The following is an 18,068-nucleotide window of genomic DNA, read 5'->3' as shown; positions in this document are numbered from 1 at the left end:
AGATTGAGTGGGAGAATCAATTCGGGTTATCGGCCTGAGAGGGGCAAGATGCAACGGCACACATCACAGTTGGTGTTGGGGAAGTGTTGATACCATGTTGTTTTCCAAAGAGGCTCCAGCCGAGCTATGTCGGGGGTTAGTAGATGGATGATCGATCGGGGAAGCGATTCCTACACACCGACCGAGGTTGGAGCAGACGAGAGGAGCGTTTAGAGGCCATCCGCAAAGATATGGGGCGTTTTGATTTGCGCTACAGCGTGGACGCTGTAGGTCTTGGATGATAGGCGCATGGTTTTGGGTACAGTGTTCTGTGTAGGATGAGGATAGCGGTATGTGCTACATGGGCGATGAACGACGAATGAGATGAACTTTGTCCTTTGCATGTTCCATCATTCCGGACTGCGTTAGCCGTCGGAAACCAACGTTGAAGCTGGAGAGGGGAATTACGTACAGCTCCATATGCTTTACAGGGGGCAAGCGGGCGGCTCATGTGCAGCAGCGGGAGCACGTGGGCGGGAGCCTCAAGAACAGAAACGAAATCGAGCCATTCACAAGAGGACAGTGTCAGACTGACAGCGAGTGTCCCAAACCCCCGGTCTCTTGAGCCCGAGATCTGGTCGCCGATCCCCACCAATTAAGCTGTCGCCATAAATAAGCATATATCGTGTCGCCATTCTCTCTCCATCCATTTACTCATTCATCCTTCATCTTCTCCCCCCTTCGGTCTGTTTGGCCAATTGAGAAACTTTGCGTCAAGTTGTCTTGGGCGCATGCTCAATTGAGCTCCTCACTCCCCTCTGTTCAACCTTGTACGAGTTACACAAGACAATCAATCCGGCAGGCAAAATGGCTGTGGGGGCGGCGTGGGCGGACGACCTGGGCCACCGCGCGTGGAACACGGTGAGACAGAACTGGCACCTCGGATTCACCGCGTTCGGGGGCCCGCCGGTCCACTTCAAGATTGTGAGTTATCGGCTTTTGGAGTGGCAGAGCGAGTTGGACTGACTAGGCCGCACCGGGGATAATAGTTTCACGACAAGTTTACCAATAAGCTCAAGTGGATTGATGAGCAGGTGGTGAGTGAACTACCGGGCGCTGTCTCTTTCTGAATATACTGTCTGTGTGACTGACTATTTATATTACGGAGCGCAGTATCAGGAGCTATTCAGCGTGTGCCAGGCCCTGTCGGGTCCGGCGAGCACCAAGATGCATTACTGTATCAACCTCATCCACGACGGGTTCCCCTCAGCCGTTCTGGGTTTCCTCATATGGAGGTAGGATTGCCCTCCGCACCGCTCGGCCGCGAAACATCTAGAATCTAACCCTCCTCAGCCTTCCTGGTGCACTGGGCATGTACGGCCTCTCGATCGGCGTGTCCAACGTGTCCGAGACACTGCCCCGAGCTGTCTACGCGCTGCTCTCGGGTCTCAACGCGGCGACGGTGGGTATCATCGTGCTGGCGGCCGTGGAGCTGTCGCAAAAGGCCATCACGGACCCAATCACGCGCGTGCTGGTGTTCCTGGCGGGCGCCGCGGGAATGATGTACAATGCCCTGTGGTATTTCCCCCTGCTCATGGCGCTGGCGGGTATGGTGACCGTGGTGCACGACTACCGGTGGTTGCATGGGCCTATCAGGAAGATTGCTGGTGTGTTCGGGAAGAGGAGGACCGCGCCGCGGGAGGAGGAGGGAGTTCAAATAGAGGAGCGGGCTGGACGGGATACGGACAGCCAGCTGTCGCCGAGGGATTCACGGGATACCCGGGGACCCCCGACACCCCCTCCCGAACGGACCGACGACGAGCGCGCGACCTCGACCGCAGACGAGCCGCGAATCGTCCCGCCCCAGCGGCGCCTCAACATGTCGTGGAAGGTCGGACTAGGCATCGTCGTGGCCTTCCTGCTCAGCTTCACCGTCGTCATGGTCCTGCGCGGCGTTCTGCCCCACAAGCCACTGCTGTACCGTCTCTTTGCAAACATGTATCTCGCCGGGACCATCATCTTCGGCGGCGGGCCCGTGGTCATCCCGCTTCTGCGCGAGTACGTCGTGGCCGAGGGCTGGGTCAGCCCACGCGACTTCCTCATCGGCCTAGCCCTGATCCAGGCGTGGCCGGGCCCCAACTTCAACTTTGCCGTCTATCTGGGCAGCCTGACGGCTGTCAATGCGGGGATGAGCAGTGCCGCGGGCGCCCTGGTAGGATACCTGGGCATTTTCCTGCCGGGCATGTGGCTCGTGCACGGGACGATGGGCATCTGGAGCGCGGTCCGCGGCACGCGGTGGGTCAAGTCTATAGTGAGAGGCGTCAACGCGGGCGCCGTGGGCCTGATATACACGGCGGTGTACCGGCTGTGGCAGATTGGGTACATTGACGAAGGGTACCGCGACGGGACGAGCCTGGCGGTTGAGCCGTGGTGGGTGGTTGTGACGGCGACGAGCTATGTGGGCGGCATGTGGTTTGGTGTGAAGCCGCCCGTGGCAATCATCATGGGGGCCGTGATGGGGTTGATCTGGTATGGAGTGGTGACGACCTGATCGGAATAGTAGTAGTTTCGTGTATGAAAAGAGTGTTTTATGCTGATACCCTCGCGGCGAGCTTCTCCTTGATGGCCTCCCAGATCCACCACTGAACGCGGTCGGGCCTCGTCTCCTGGTACCGGACCTTGCGCACCTGGCCCGGCCGGCCTTGCTGTACGTAAAAGCTGGTGACCGGCCGGAACATGTACCACTTGCGCCGCTTGCGCTCCTCCTCGAGAGCCGGGCCTTCCCGACGGATGTAGTTGATGATGCCGAAGCGACGGTTGGCGGGGACGAGGTCGCCAGCCTGGATGGTGGTGGTCCGCGGCTTGGCAATGAAGCTCATGGTGGTGAGCGAGATGGGAGTAGAGGGCGCCATGGCACCAGAGCGGACAAAACGCTCGAGATGGGCCTTGGAGCCGCGGGCCTGGGCAGGCAGGTGGACATGGACATGGGTGACAAAGGGGGCGGTGATGAAAGCGATGAAGAGCGGGGGCACGATGCCGCAGAAGATAACCTGCGCAGTGTCGCCCAGGGGCTTCTCAGACTTGACGTAGGTGGGAGTGACGATGCCGACGAAGAAGGCGCCCAGGAGGAGCGAGGTGACCTTGATGAGGGCGAGGAACGTGGTACGGCCAGTCCCAGCGTGGAAGACGAGTACCTTCTCGGGAAGCTCTGAGACAGCGTCAGCATGAGATCAGTTGGAAATGCGATGCATGTTATTGATGATTCTTACTCTTATCTGTCGAGTTATTGGCGGCTTCACGGGCGAGACGCTTGAGCTCCTCCTCGGCACGCGTTGGATTGGAGCTTGGTTGAGCGTAGCATCGCGCTTGTGTAGGCGTCTTTCCTAGAGCCAGGCGCACTCGGGGCAGGATTCGTGGGACAATTGAGCGTGAGGAAAGTGGCATGGGGGTTCCCAGAGGCCGGACGAGTCGTGGGAGTAGCATCTTGATGGCGATGGCAGTGGAGGCGCGACGTTGGACGAGGTGAAACTGGAGTCTCATTTTTTTCTTACGAGCTCAAGATGAGCGACTGCGACGCGACGTCACGTGATACCACTTATATCACTACCTACCAGGCGTCTAAACTTATGACGACTGCTTTTGAAGCAAAGAGATAATGTTCTGATAATATTCATTGTATTTGTCACATATTTTGACATCTTCTGTTGCGAGAAAAATCGCAATGTGATGCGAAACATGCGAAACTTCTTTCCCCTATTTCCCCTATTTCCCCTATTTCCCCTTTTCTCCCACAGTGCTCCTCTCCACAACAAGCTCTGCAATCAAGGAGATCGGCGTGCCTCCCATAATGTCAAATACTGCTACATTTGCATGGAAGTCTTTCCCAATCCAGTTGCGGAGCTCCACCGCCATCAGAGAGTCAACACCGTAGTCTGAGAGGGCCTTGCCCGGCTCCACGTCGTCGGGAGAGATGGATATGGCACGAGCAAGCTTCGTCGCCAAAGCATATGCCACTATCTCCTTCCTCTCATCCTTGTCAGTTGTCTTACTGAACAGGATTGAGGGATCCACCACCCCCTGACCACTGGCAGCTTGTGCCGCTTGGTCCCCGACGACTTCTGAAAAAGCGGCCAGGAGTGGCCGATTGAGGATCAAGGGGACTGTCTCGCCTTTGCCAATATAGTCTGCTGGTGTGGCTAAACCGATCAGGATCTGGCTTTCGGATGGAGCGAGCAGTGGCAGAACTGGATCGCAGTACATGGTCAGCAAAGCTAACAATGTTGACCCGTCGACCTCCCGCAAGTCGCGGGCGTTCTTGCGATGTGTCTGATACAGGTTCGTTTCTGATATAATGCCAATATCCCGCATCCAGCCAACGTCAATTGACACTGCCTTTTGACCATGTGAGACGCGGTACCGAGCGAGGGCATCCTGGTAGGTGCAGCCTGCGGCGTAGTTGCACTGGCCGAGGGAGCCCATGATTCCACAGATAGATGCTAGGTTGATGAAGAAGTCAAGATCTTTGGGAAGATACTGATGTAAATTCCATGTCGAATGGACTTTGGAGTTGATGGTGAGCTCCCATTGGGCATGGGTCATGTTGTCAAATACGGCATCCTATTGACCAGCGTTATTGGAAGGATTTCAAAAGCAGGGATAATTAGAAATACCTGGAGAACCATTGCTGCATTGATGCACCCCTTTATTGGAGGCATGGTGCGGACGCAGTCTTCCATCATGCCAGCCACTTGCGAAGCCGATGAGGCGTCGCACTTGGGAGTCACAATGTTGACACTCCGCTTCTCCAACTCGTGGACAACATCTGCCGCCGCTTGAGATGAGACTCCAGACCTTGAAGGTACTATGAGATGCTTCGCTCCTCTTTCGGCCATCCATAGGAGGATCGCCCGGCCCAAGCCACCCAAACCACCTGCGACCATATATGAGGCTTCACTATCAAATTGCCAGCTGGGTCGGTCCAGTGCAAGTCGCTGTATCAATCTTTAAGTCAGCTGCATTGTAACGGGAAACGTATCCTTGGCTACTTACCGGGACCATATCGGAGTGACTGAGACTGACGACTACCCGCCCCGTGTTAGTTCCACCCTGCATGTATCTAAAAGCCTGCTCTATCTCAGAAGCCCGGTAAACATGGAGCGGGCTGGGGTGATCGATGATCCCTCCCCCCAGTAGTCCAATGACCTTGTTCAGAAGTGTGGACTCGAGATCCGGATTGGTCTGCATAATGTGATGAAGGTCAATCGCTGCGAAACTGACATTCTTGGCAAAAGAAGCCATCGGCAAGGACGAGTTGGAGTCGATATCCGCCCGACCAATCTCAATGAATCGTCCATAAGGCGCAACGCACTCCCAAGATGCTCGCAGGGCGTCTCCTGAAAGTGAATTGAGAACCACATCCACACCATAACCGTTGGTCACTCGCTTGATACCCTGGGCAAACGACGTGTTTCGGCTGTAAAAGATGTGATCCTCCTCGAGCCCGAACTGGTCAACTAGGAGCTGCTTCTTGTCATCGAAGCCAACTGTGGCAAATATCTCGGCACCTTGCATCTTTGCTACCATAATAGCCATTTGGCCCGTGCTGCCAGAAGCTGAGTGGATCAAGACCTTTTCCCCCTTTTTCAGGCGGGCCACCTCAATTAGGGCATGCCAGGCTGTTACACCTGGCTGAATAATGGAAGCGGCAGCCTCGAAGGAGACGGCGTCTGGTAGCTTGACGACTGCTCTGGAGGCAGCTCGCGGATATGTCCTCATGCACCCGAGAGACGACATGCAGACCCGGTCTCCCGGCTTGATGGAAGAGGCATCGCACCCAGCCCCCACCCTCGTCACCACACCTGCACAATCACTCCCATATTCTTTGTCTTCCAATCGGCCTAGAGCCTGAAGAACATGTCTGAAACTCAGACCCCAGGCTTTGGCCTCGATTTCTACCTCGCCAGGCATCAGTTCTGATGGGCGCGTGGCATCTTCGACAAACTGAAGGGTGTCCAAAAGACCCGGAGAACCAACACCAAGCTCCAGCGCTGGGCCAGGTAGCCACGGCTCTGTCCTGACCTTGGGGGAAATTAGGGATGACAATATCTCCTCCCGGGACAGCTCCCTTGTAGCTCGCCCGGTAGTGATCTGTCCGTCTTGAAGCACGTACTCCAGCTCTGGAGACCCGTCTAAGAAAGTCGACCTGAATACTTGAGAGACTGTCTCGCCCAATGATTCGTACGTGTCCGAAGAGCCCTCGATTGACAACGAGACGATCTTCTTGTCACGCGCCTCAGAGCCCACACCTCTCAGGAAACCTTTCATAATGCTGTAGTGGGCATATTTCTCCTCATCTAAGCCTGCAACATTGATCCACAGCAGATTTCGCGTCTTTGTGATCAGGTTTTTGATTTGTAGAAATATTTCTTCGGAGAGTGTAGCAAGAACCGGAAAATCGACGTCGAGGAGAGAAATGACAATGTCATCCTCGTCCAAGTTCGTATTCTGTATATCAGCCAGAGTAACCACATCTGTCTTCTGGCTAACCAACTGGCCGAGGCTCTTTTGCAGCACCAAGGCCGCCTTGTTTTGGGTAGCTGTCTGGCCGTCCACGACCAGGAAAGTCTTTGTAGCTCTTTCCGTGTACTCTTCCGGCTGCGACTCGGCTGTTGTGACGAGGACGCTCATCAGGTGACAGACATCGCTCACGTAGTCTCTCAGACACAGATCGACCCCGGAAAATCCGTTGGCTCTCAAATGGATATCCCACTCATCGGTCGTGATGGTCGGCGATACTGTCCGCCAGTCCTCTTGTGATAGCCACCATCCAGGGAGAATGCCAGAAGCAAAATTGGTCGCAATATTCTCCGGTGCCGTGGGTTCGAGGGCTATGAGACGCCCTCCAGGTTTGAGCATCTCGCGAACAATACGAATGGTTCTCGTCAAGTCCACCGTCGCATGCAACACACTACCAGCAATGACAATATCGTATGAGCCCGCTTCGAATCCTTGCTGTGGCCCTGTCTTCTCGAGGTCAAATGCTTTGAAAGTCATTCTTTGACTGAAGGCTTTCCACTTGGTGCTGGCACTCTCGAAGAAACTAGGGGAGATGTCTGTATACGTATAGCTGGAGAACTTGACAGATCCGCTTTTCTTCTCCATCTCGTCCAGAGCCGACAAGACATAACCTGTGACACCTCCTGTTCCAGCTCCCACTTCGAGGATGCGGAGGTTAGGGTTTTCGTGGGTGGCAAGCTCGAGCAATTTCCTGAACCTATAGTCGCATGTTGTCTGGAACAAGTTGGCATAGAATCCTTCCGCTAGTTTTTGACCAAAGACGAGTTCTAGGGCGTCTACTTCGCCGACAAGGACACGCTTGAGCTGCCGGGCAATGGCAGAGAATATCTTCCATTCAGGGAGAAGATCCTCCACTTCTTGGAGCTGGGCTTCGATTTCTTCATCCGAAACATTGTGTAGGTTTTCGGAGACGGACAACTGCGCGACCGAATACTCCATCCACGTCACGTAGCGCCGTAGCTCGCCGGTGATCTTCTGGCGGTCTGTTTTCGAGAGGCCGTCTAGAACCCGAGCCATGACTTTTCCAAGCGTCAAGTTGAGTTTCTCGAAGTATTTGATGGTGTCTGTCTCGTCTCGAGTGTAGATGCCGGCATCGCATTCTCGCTGCAGCTGTTGGGGGCCCATCAGACTGAACTGCGGTTTCCACTCAATCCCGTAGAGTAGTTTCCGTTCCGGTTCGTCCTCGGATGCGCTCGCCACCAGGGCGCATATCAACTTCTGAACGGTACACAAAACAGCCCCATTGTCCGTCACTGCGTAAATGGAACCCTCCGTACCAGTGCCAGTGGTGATCGTCAAATACTGGACTAAAGATGTCTGGGGCGATTGCCAGCCTGATGCTGAGAACCACGCGTCGCGGATCTGAGAGGGAACGTAGGTACTTGAAGAATCGGTCAATCCCTTGGTGGCAGTCACACGAAGTACTTGGAGAGCAGCATCGAGGACGGCAGGATGGACCATACTCGCTGTATTGTGCTTCCCCGTCGACACGTCAACGCTGGCTATGCCGGTGCGATCACCATCCCAGCGGATATCTTGAAGAAGATGGAACCACTCGCCGTACTGAATGCCGTGCTCAGCCGAGTCCTTGTAAAAGGCCTCAGAGCCGACCGATGCTCTGCATGAGTCCCTGGCGTGGGCCAACTTGGACACGACCTCCTCTGTAGCTAGCCGCTTCTCAAGGCCTTTGTCGACTTCTGTCGTATTATCTTGGTACTGAATTTGGATACTTCCTTGGAAGCACTCAATAAACTGGGTGCTAGACCGCGAAAAGATCTTGATATCGAACCAAACAGCCTCTTTCTCATATTGGTTTTGGACGGGGCGTAGCTGGAGCACGGTTTCTGTCCTGTCCTCGGATGACTCCTTGACGATAATAGGGTTGAGGAATTGGGCCCTCTTGACGTAGTAACCGGAGATGATGCGGTTTGCTGTAGCCATTTGCCTGACTGCTTCCATAGCCATGACTAACATGCCCGTTGCCGGATATAGGATAGTATCGTTTACCTGTATCGTGTCAGAATCCAGAAAGTTCATAGTGAATAAAGCTCACGTACTACATGGTCCTTAGTCCAGGGAACTGTCTCCGTGCTCAGAAAACTCCTCCACCTTGGCTCTAGGTGGTTCCATTCGGGTGAACACAGGCCCAAAACGTCACCGTGGACAGAATTACGCAGCCGATAGTCGCGGCTCATTCGGGATTCTTGCCAATAAACCCTAGAATGATCGAAGGGGTAACCTGGACAGTCAATGAGAAAGGGGCGTGGCGACTTGGTTGGCAACTGTTGGTTGGCGATGGGAATATCCACGTCGTGACCGTGGCAGAAGAGATTTCCGAGAAGCTCCAATATGGACCAAAGAGCGGGCTTAGAACGATTCAACGCCGAGAAATATCGTGTCTGTCTCTTGGTGCTAGCCTCTTGTCCCACTGTGTCTAGGACCGGTCGTCGGAGCGCAGAATGGGGCCCGACTTCCACAAGGTCTGTGATGGCCTCCATACCAATCTTGAGAGTCTGGGTCTTTCGGGTTAGAGTGTGGATGGCCTGGGAGAACTTGACTGGCGAAACCATATTATCCACCCAGTACTGAGACTGAGACAGCTTCGACGGGTGGATGGTATTCCCAGTAACCGAGGAGACCATAGGGATCTTGGTGACCTCCCCAGCGCTAAGGGACGACATCAAGGAGAGATACTCGGCGGAAATCCGTGACATGTAAGAAGAGTGATATGCGACACCGGTTTTCAGCTTTTGAGCAAATATTTCATCCTCGTCAAGTTGGATCTTCAGCGTATCAAGCGCTGCTTCAGGCCCTGAAAGGGTGCAATTTGATGGGCTGTTGACACAGGCAATGGTAATGGACTCGGCCGCTTCGGAAGATATGACCCCTGCGACATAGTCTTGGACTCGATCCCGTGTCAGATTCACCGACATCATGGCCCCAGGGGAGGAGCTCATCTCGTCCCTCAGTTTCCCAGCCAGTTGGCCCCGGAAATAGGAAATCTTGCATGCCGATTCCAATGATATGGCTCCAATGGCATAGCTTTAGGCTATCAGCAGGGGCTTGGCTAGGGTAACTCCACGTTTAGTACTCACGCTGCTGCAATTTCTCCTGAAGAGTGTCCAACGACGGCCCTGTAGATGACTCCAAAACTCTTTAAAAGCTCCACTAGTGCGATCTGGACGGCAGTGGACAGGGGCTGGCTGTATTCAGGCTTATCGATGTTGATCTGATTTCGAAGTTCCACTTGACGTTGTGAGACTAGATGTTTCCATGCATATAAAAGAGCAGAGAACGTACCGAAAAGGGACCATTCGCAGCCCAGGGTTTGATAAACGTCGTCTATTATCCGCAAGGTAGACTCGAAAATGGGATATGTCAGCAGTCCAGCCGCCATATCAACGTATTGTGCTCCTTGACCAGTGAAGACCAGCGCAATGCCAGCCTCGCTCACGCTCCGCACTGGTCTGGCGGTCGAAAGAGTGGTGTCCTGATTTTGTTTAGTAGCATCGACAATGGCGTATGTCCGCCACATGAGATGACTCCGGCGAGCTGCCAGGGTGTATGAGAGGTTGTCAATCTTGGTTGCGTTGCCTGAAATGCTCGAGGCATAGTAGGAGTCGTACTTCTGTGTCATCCGCTTGAGTGCCTTCTCATCCGAGGCACTCCAGATGAGGAGTCTGCCGGAGCGGAGAGTTTCATGGCTTCCATTGACTCCATTGGTACCGTTAAGCCTGTTGACCTTGCTGGACCCGTTGACACCATTGACACCGTTGACTCCGTTGACCCCATTGATTCCGTTTGGAGTGGCATGGCCGTTGGTGCCGTTGGTCGTAGGCGAGGTCCCCAAGGTACCGCTGAATGACTCGGCTGTACTGTGGTTGGCCTTCAGGTTTCGGTCATGGAGATAATGCGACGCATCGTCAAGAATAGCATGAGAGTTGCAGCCTCCAAAGCCAAACGAGTTGACAGACACTCTCCGCAGTCCCTTGGTTGGCCAAGGAATATTTTCCGTGGGTATCTAGGCGTTAGTTAGCAACCAAGGCCCTCGACAGTTGTCTTTAGCTATAACATGCCTTGACACGGTAAAAGTTCTCGTCAATGTCGAGGTTGATGGATTCGAACAGGGCCTGTGGCGGGATTACACCCTTCTCGAGTATCACTTTTTGAGCCGGAATTAGCTAAATGACCAAATGAAGGAACATATTCTGGCGTAGTCCTACAAACTGCCTTGAGGATCCCGGCCAGCCCGCTGCATCCTTCTGAGTGGCCAATGTTGGACTTGACAGAGCCGCTACACGGGGTGATGTGAGCAATCTGGCCTCTTTGCCAAGATCTGATACCCCTGGACTTACATGTAGAGAGGATCCTCGGTAGTTCGGAAGGCCCTGAAGACCCTACCAATGGCCTTGACTTCGATTGGATCACCGACTGGCGTGCCGGTGCCTACGTCCCATTGTAAGCGGAGCCTCATCTAAGAGCTACATACATAGTACATAGTATGTAGGTAGAGTAAACACACCGTGGGCCTCGACATAGCGAGTCAGGTCAAAATCCAGTTTTGCCTTCCGATACACGTGCCGTATCAGCTTCTCTTGGGCCTCGAGGCTAGGCTGTGTTAAAATGGGGGTATGCCCGTCTTGATTTGATGCGGTGGCCCTAATAACTGCACGAATCATATCACCATCTCGGATAGCACGGGATACGGGCTTCAGGAGCATGGAAATCACACCCTCGCCCCTAGCATAGCCGTTTGCCCTGTGGTCAAAGCTATAGCAGAGACTATCAGGGGACAAAAAGTTGAGGTTTGACACGAGCAGTGAGCATTCTGGCCCAAGAATCACATTTGTTCCTACAACAAGGGCCTTGGAAATCTGTCAGCTGGTTGAAAATATTACGCACGTGAAGCTCGTTGTGGAGGCCCCCGGGTATGAAACTCACAGCATCCGAGTCGCCGCAGCGAAGTGATTGGCATGCTAGGTCCACAGCTACCAGACTGCTGGAGCAGGCGGTGTCAATGTGGACACTTGGCCCGAGCAGGTCAAAGTACCAGCTCAGGCGATTTGGTAATATGGCAAATGCATTTCCTGCAAGATTCATGCGCGGCATTGTTTCAGGGTCTTTGGAAACCTGTTTCTGATAGTCATCTGTCATGGAGGCTCCAAAAACCGCCGTTCTGGAGCCCCGTAGACCCTGGACCGGGATTCCCGCTGCCAAAAGACGCAGTCAGCTTTTCATACTGTGTTGATGTGCAAATAATGTTATGCCTGACCATTCTCAAATGCATGGTAGGACGTCTCGAGGGCCCATCGCTGCATTGGGTCCATAGCAGCGGCCTCCTTGGTGGTTATGGAGAAGAACGGGGCATCAAAGGCCCCAGGGTCCTGAGCAATGAAGTGTGCGCCCCGTGAATGAAGCTGTAGTATGTGAGTCGAGGTCCTCGTCTTGGATGGAACCACTTCTCGGTCAGTACCTTGTTTGGCTGGTTGGTGTCGGCATCGTAGAATGATTCAAGATTGATGCGAGACTCCGGCCACTCCGTCATTAGATTCCTCCTGCTCTCCAGGGTGTCCCACAGCGACGACACATCATCCACCCCCTGGGGCAGCTTGAAAGAGAAGCCGACCACGGCAATGTCGTCGTCGTCCATGATGGATCGTCGGCTACACGAGTACCGAGGCGAAGTTGTCCGTGGGATCTTTTCTCTGGAGGTGGAACTGAGCAAATGCAAAACCAGCAAGACGAACCAGCCTGTCGGTATCAACGTGACAGAGGGAGTAGGAGAACATGGCGAACCCTGGCGTGTTTAATATGCAACATTATGCGACGACAAAAGGTCGGCTACCGTGGTAGGTACTGCCCCTCGGCAGCTAAGTGTGCAGGCCAAGGCGAGGCCATGTCTGCATGTACAGCCGTAGTACCACAATTATCGAGCGGAGGAGGATATCCACATGGGCGCGGAAGCTCGATGTGGCCAAATACAGCTCTGAAACGATAAATCCAGCGGAGCCTGGTGGTTCCTATCCAAGGGGCAGCCTAGAACTGACGAGCAGCTTCACCAGGTTGCGGGGGGGGCGTTGCGACTCGCATGAGTCAGGATTCCTTCCATGTGGACGTGGTGATCCGAGTCGCAACTTCCGTGTTGGCAGCTGATGTCAGAAGCACCTGCTCTAGCTTGGTGACAGACTGTGATAGACGCGCGCCTGCCCAACCGGGATTCGCAAGAAGGCAAATGGACTTTCCTCGTGCAGCAAGCTCCCCAACTTTCTGCCAAAGACTGTTCGCACTTGTGGGCGGGTCACGCCCATGTGAATTGGTGACTGGACGGGAAGGCGGGCAATGTACAAAGGTTGAGACGCCGTTTAGCCGCTGGAGAAATTCATCGACCGGGAGGACCCTGAGTCCTTGGCCCAGAACGGCAATAAATTCAGAATCCGGAAAGGACTGCAAAAGCAGTCTCAAAGTGATAGTCTCCCTTGACCTTGACAGTTGACATGGATGTTGTGGGTCTCAAAGGAATCGGACAGATCCTCCCGGTCAACTTGAGGGACAGGGGACAATGGACAAAATAAGTGAGACTCAGCAAACAAACTGTGGTCTTGATAAAGGGGAACAACCTAATAAATACATAAGGAATGACCTACTGAATTCATAAGAAATAGCATAGCATATTTACTATACGGGGCTTAATGATCATTTTATCTCTCTCTGCTTGCTACCCTTCAAGTCAACGGAGCCTCGCGGGGTGCCCCGCCATCCCACTTGCGAATACTACATATGATTCTGTTATCGCTGATGCAGGGACTGGGTGGCGAGGACTTGCTTGGGGCGCCAATCTTTTATGACTTCACGTCCTAGACAGTACATGCTACAGTGTTTGTTGTTGCCTAACACCAAGTCCCGGCCTGCTAATGCGTTTTCTTTGCCTTCATGGCAGGGGCACCAATGCCAAGGTATATACTTGTAACCCTGACCGAGCTACTTCGATGAAATCTAATCAAGGCACAAAGATATTTGAGATGCAAACAGGTTACCACATGGGCATTGGCAGCACCGAGCGGCGGGCTATTAAAAGGAAGCCACTGACACTGTCCAGCCAGGATCCGCCAGGCTCTCGGAAGGGAACACGAATACGTCTTCATAAATGGACGGATCGAAACGGAGCCATATCCCGGTCCGTCCATCCCCACAAACGGAGGAGACATAAGACGGGCGAATACGGAGACTGACGGAGGGACCAGGTGCCGAGAGGCTCTCCACCGAATTCTATGGCCACACATCTATAGGAGATGCCAGGCAACACGCCGAGCTCTGCGATGAGCTCATAGATTTCGTACAGGCCGAGGGCCCCTTCGACGGGGTCATGGGCTTCTCGGAGGGCGGAGGGGCAGCAGGACTGATTCTCCTCCAGGACCTGAGGGAGCACTTTGGGATCAAGTGCGCCGTCTTCTTCTCCTCGGCGGTGCCCTTCGACCCGGGAATGGTGAAAAAGGGCATCGTCCGGTGGCTGGACCCGGCAATTGACGGCGTCTCAGTGCGGCTGCCGACCGCTCACATCTGGTGCGAGTCGAGCGGCCTCGAGGTGGCCGGTACGTGGGCGAAGATGTGTGAGGAGCGGACGCGGGAGGTATACAAGCACAACCTGGGACACATGATTCCGGGATCCCATTCGCAGGAGGGGCTCAAAGAGACAGTGAGGATCATTGAACGTACCATTGAGAAGGTGAAGCTTGCCAAGGGGTGGCCGTAATAAACGGAGGGACATTTTCAAGCTTGATATGTGCTCGTTTAGGGGTTGGGGCCATGACGGAGGGCGGCTTGTCTGTGAGAAATAACATTACTACGTACTCCGTACTACGTAACGATAATATGGACCGTCTGACTTTTGGCCAAGGAGATGGGAGGTTCTTGGCTGGTCCATGCACGAGGGGCTAAAGGGGATATATGCATGCATGGCATTCTGCAGGTATTACTATGGACTAGCCCAAGCAAGCATCATATATGTACTCATGCTTATGTGTGTCCAACTAGCACCGCTAACAGCACTATTATGGAGCTGTGGGAGTGGAGAAAATATGCATCCAGGGGCAACCAGATGTGTCTATTCGTACGGATATTCGTCCATCGCGCCAACGACTCCTCCCTCCCTTTGCCGTCCGATTTCCACGTTATTAATTATTAATATCGATAGTACGTACAGGAGGAGAAAGATCTTCACGGATGGCTTTTTGCCACCTCGGCCCTGGCAGATTGGCTTCTGCAGGTCCCATCGGCTGGAGAATTCACCCACACTTACACGGTCCCAGCGTGTTTCCCCCGACCCTTGAAGCCAACATGAATGAGGTGGTCCTGACACACACACCTACCAGAGCAATTGCCGACATGGGCCTGCAGAAATGCTACAGGGAATCAGTCAGCGATAGATTGCTGGAGACAGTTGCCGAGGCTTCACATCAGCGCCCTACCTACTTCCGAGACATGCCATGCCCTCGATCACGCCACGCCACGGAGACTGTGTACGGAATACCTGATGGGGGAATCGAAGCGTCTGGAGTCTGGACCAGTAGGCACATGAAAAATGTAATAGCGTGTAAGCATGGCAAGCCACTTGTGCACTTATAGAAGGCACGCCCAGATTTGGAATGTGGGAATGGACAGAGGGGGGGAAAAAGAGCCACGGTTGGGACGACAGGGACTATGGAATACATGTGGCGGGCGAAGACGGACGCCCTCGGTTCCGCGCAGGGGTGAGAGAGGTTTAAGCAGCCTTGCCATGCCAGGGTCACACCCGGACTATTAGTGGCCACACCTTTTGGCCCCCCCGGCTGTTGCCCGTGTAGATGCAGGGTTTAGAATGAAGAGCTTGAGACGCCGTGGGGATACCCATCGATCTGATCGGCGGGCGGCGAGAAAGAAGAGGAGAACCCAGTTCTAGTGCTGTAAATTCTCCTCCAGGACTCTTATAGACTGCTTTGCCGTGGAGCCACCCATGCCGAATTGGTGGCCCCGTCCTTCGACTTCATGTTCAACGGCCCGACGCCTAGTCACGACGCCGTCTCCAGAGAAATCGACTAACTAAGACGCCTACCCGTCGCCATGGACCAGTTGCCATACTTGCCCAAGGAGCAGCAGGATGCGATCCTCAATGGCCCAGCGCTGGCTGCGCCCAAGGGCGTCACACCCGACTTCGAGAACCCGCCCAACAACAACGAGCTTGGACATGCCGTGACGGCCATCTGCATCGCCGTGGCGACTGTGTGCTGTCTGGTCCGCATCTACGCCCGAAACATTCGGATGCGGCAGTTCTTCCTTGAGGATGGTTAGTGGTTTGCGCCCTGTGATTGTTGTAACCAAGGGGGAATGGGCTTTGGCTAACACGGAACCTGCTCTAGCCCTCATGCTTATTGGATTTGTCCGTTGGCCTCTTATATGATACGAGTGTTGGGAGGGTTTACTGACTGGAAATCCAAGGGTTTCTTTGTTGCGTACGTCTACGCCTTGTACCGCCTCATGTTTGACCTGGGGATTTTCGTCCACCAGTGGGACCTTCTTCTGAAAGATCTCATCGATCTCCAATTTGTGAGGCAGTTTCGATTCTTTTGGCACCTGGCCTTTCGACACAATGCTGACCTGCATGGCCACAGATTCTCCATATCGGAGGAACATTCTACAGCATCACGCTATGCTGCCTGAAAGCGGCCATCGCGCTCGAGTGGTCCCGGATCTTCGTGCCCCACGGAACTAGGACGGGCTTCTGGTGGGTGTGCGTCGCGGTCGCGGCGGTGCAGATCGGCTTCTGCATCGCCATGGTGGTCTCGCTGCAGCTCGTCTGCCGCCCCATCGAGAGCATCTGGGACTTCACCGTGGCGGGCACGTGCTACGACAAGAGCAAGCTGGAGATTTCGACGGCATCCATCAGCCTGGCGTCGGACGTGGTCATCTTCATCCTGCCTCAAAAGGTCATCTGGGAACTGCACATGTCGGTCCAGAAGAAGCTCAGCGTTGCCGTCATCTTCTCTGTCGGTATTCTGTAAGTGTTTCCAGTTGTTCCACTGTTGACCAACTCTACCTATCTTCTCTTCCTTCTCTGACCGGCTTCACCTCTTACAGGGCCTGTGTTTCCGCCGTTTTCCGCCTCGTCGTTACCCTCACCTACGCCGACTCCCCCGATGTCACATACAACGTCGCACCCCTGGCGCTGTGGGCGCTGGCCGAGTGCACGTGCGGGTTCCTCGTCTTCTGCACGCCAAGCGCGCCCAAGGCGTTCAGCGAGCGGGGGGTGCTGACGCGGTTCAAGGAGAGCATGCGGTCGTGGACGGGGGCCAGCATGAAGAGCACGAGCAAGCTGGCGACGGGGGTCTCGTCTTCGCACTACCACGACGGGTCGGGCCACCTGAGCCGCAGCGACAACTACGTGGCCATGGACGACAGCTCCATCGCCATGGGCAAGATGGGCGACGGCGACTCGACCGAGGAGCTGCGCGTGTCGGCCGCCAAGAGCGGCGCCATTGTGCGCACCATGCAGTTCTCCACGACCGAGGACTACATCGACTCGCCCAGGAGCAATGGCAACTTCAGCCGCCAGCACCCTTGGTCGCAAGGGGGCCGCAGGAGGGACATGGCCTGATCTGATGGTCCCACCCACTGCCACCGAGAGAGGGCATGTCAAAAGTCGGTTTAGTATATTGGTCGCTTCGTACTATCTTTCAGCGTCGGGAATTTGGGAATCTGGGATTTGGCATCTGGGATTTTGGGAAACTGGGGTGGCCCTGGCCTGGTAATTGCAAAAAGTGTACAGCTACGGGACGATTGGGGGGATACCATTCAATCTCTTCGAGGGGGCTCGGGATTTACAGGACCTTACACGTTTAGAATCCAGACGGTGGCGTTCAAATGAAACGTCGTCGTCATTTTTTTTTTTTTTTTTTGCCCACGATGGCGCTGCACGAGTATTAATATCTCGCGATTCCGCGATTGGAGGGGACCCCTGAGTCCCTGGCCAGGGAGGCATATCGGTAGTGCCATGCGCACTTTATTACATGTCCAAGGTCCTCGGCGAATGGCCGCAACTCGCATGGGCATGACATCTTGATTAGTACCATGTATTATTACATGTACTTGCCGTATGCTTGTTGGCAGTTGACAGTTGGCAGTTGGTAGCCGCACGTGGGTAAGCTTGCGATGGCCACATGCGTGATGCAGGCTGCTCACAAGAAGTCTGCCCACAAGAAGTCTCCCAGTCTCCTTCTGGAAGGCCCTGGTGCTCTCCCATGTGCTCTCCCAGGGTGCTGTCCCAGGGTGCTCTCCGGTGGCCTGTGGGCCTCCCGACTCCCGCCTCCGACTCCCCTAACAGCGGAACGGACGGCTAAAAGCGGTGCTTCGTACGGAGTACCTTGTCACAGATTCCGGACAGCCGTGCTGGGGTCGCTGGATCCGATCGTCTGTTGACTGACGGAGTGGCAGACTGACAGACTGACAGAGTGTTGACCTGGGGGCCGATTTATCCAGGATCA

General features: G+C 54.5%; 5 protein-coding genes across 5 annotated transcripts; 3 read left to right on the top strand and 2 right to left on the bottom strand.

The window, feature by feature from the left end:
• Positions 1–846: 846 nt before the first annotated feature.
• On the top strand, positions 847–2,530 carry ACO1O0_003933 (chromate transporter; the record flags this gene model as incomplete). The annotated part of the gene is made up of 4 exons (XM_083193376.1): positions 847–963; positions 1,029–1,076; positions 1,153–1,274; positions 1,333–2,530. 4 exons carry the CDS (start codon positions 847–849, stop codon positions 2,528–2,530), a joined length of 1,485 nt encoding a protein of 494 aa, XP_083050324.1.
• A 37-nt stretch (positions 2,531–2,567) lies between these two features.
• ACO1O0_003932 (uncharacterized protein) lies at positions 2,568–3,462 on the bottom strand (the record flags this gene model as incomplete). Its single annotated transcript, XM_083193375.1, has 2 exons — positions 2,568–3,187; positions 3,249–3,462. The coding sequence occupies 2 exons, from the start codon at positions 3,460–3,462 to the stop codon at positions 2,568–2,570; spliced, it is 834 nt and encodes a 277-aa protein (XP_083050323.1).
• Positions 3,463–3,750: 288 nt separating this feature from the next.
• Positions 3,751–12,205, bottom strand: ACO1O0_003931 (Type I Iterative PKS; the record flags this gene model as incomplete). The annotated part of the gene is made up of 12 exons (XM_083193374.1): positions 3,751–4,596; positions 5,029–8,562; positions 8,613–8,635; positions 8,873–9,597; positions 9,651–9,801; positions 9,856–10,576; positions 10,783–10,849; positions 10,911–11,001; positions 11,078–11,168; positions 11,458–11,765; positions 11,828–11,972; positions 12,029–12,205. The coding sequence occupies 12 exons, from the start codon at positions 12,203–12,205 to the stop codon at positions 3,751–3,753; spliced, it is 6,879 nt and encodes a 2,292-aa protein (XP_083050322.1).
• A 1,280-nt stretch (positions 12,206–13,485) lies between these two features.
• ACO1O0_003930 (uncharacterized protein) lies at positions 13,486–14,305 on the top strand (the record flags this gene model as incomplete). Its single annotated transcript, XM_083193373.1, has 3 exons — positions 13,486–13,508; positions 13,656–13,729; positions 13,797–14,305. The coding sequence occupies 3 exons, from the start codon at positions 13,486–13,488 to the stop codon at positions 14,303–14,305; spliced, it is 606 nt and encodes a 201-aa protein (XP_083050321.1).
• Positions 14,306–15,651: 1,346 nt separating this feature from the next.
• Positions 15,652–17,182, top strand: ACO1O0_003929 (uncharacterized protein; the record flags this gene model as incomplete). Its single annotated transcript, XM_083193372.1, has 4 exons — positions 15,652–15,874; positions 16,004–16,134; positions 16,200–16,585; positions 16,666–17,182. The coding sequence occupies 4 exons, from the start codon at positions 15,652–15,654 to the stop codon at positions 17,180–17,182; spliced, it is 1,257 nt and encodes a 418-aa protein (XP_083050320.1).
• Positions 17,183–18,068: the final 886 nt, after the last annotated feature.

This window comes from Amphichorda felina, assembly GCF_050947745.1.
Source record: "Amphichorda felina strain 45539 chromosome Unknown scaffold_4, whole genome shotgun sequence".
Classification (NCBI taxonomy): Eukaryota; Fungi; Ascomycota; class Sordariomycetes; order Hypocreales; family Bionectriaceae; genus Amphichorda; species Amphichorda felina.
This window is presented reverse-complemented; position numbering and strand designations above follow the sequence as displayed.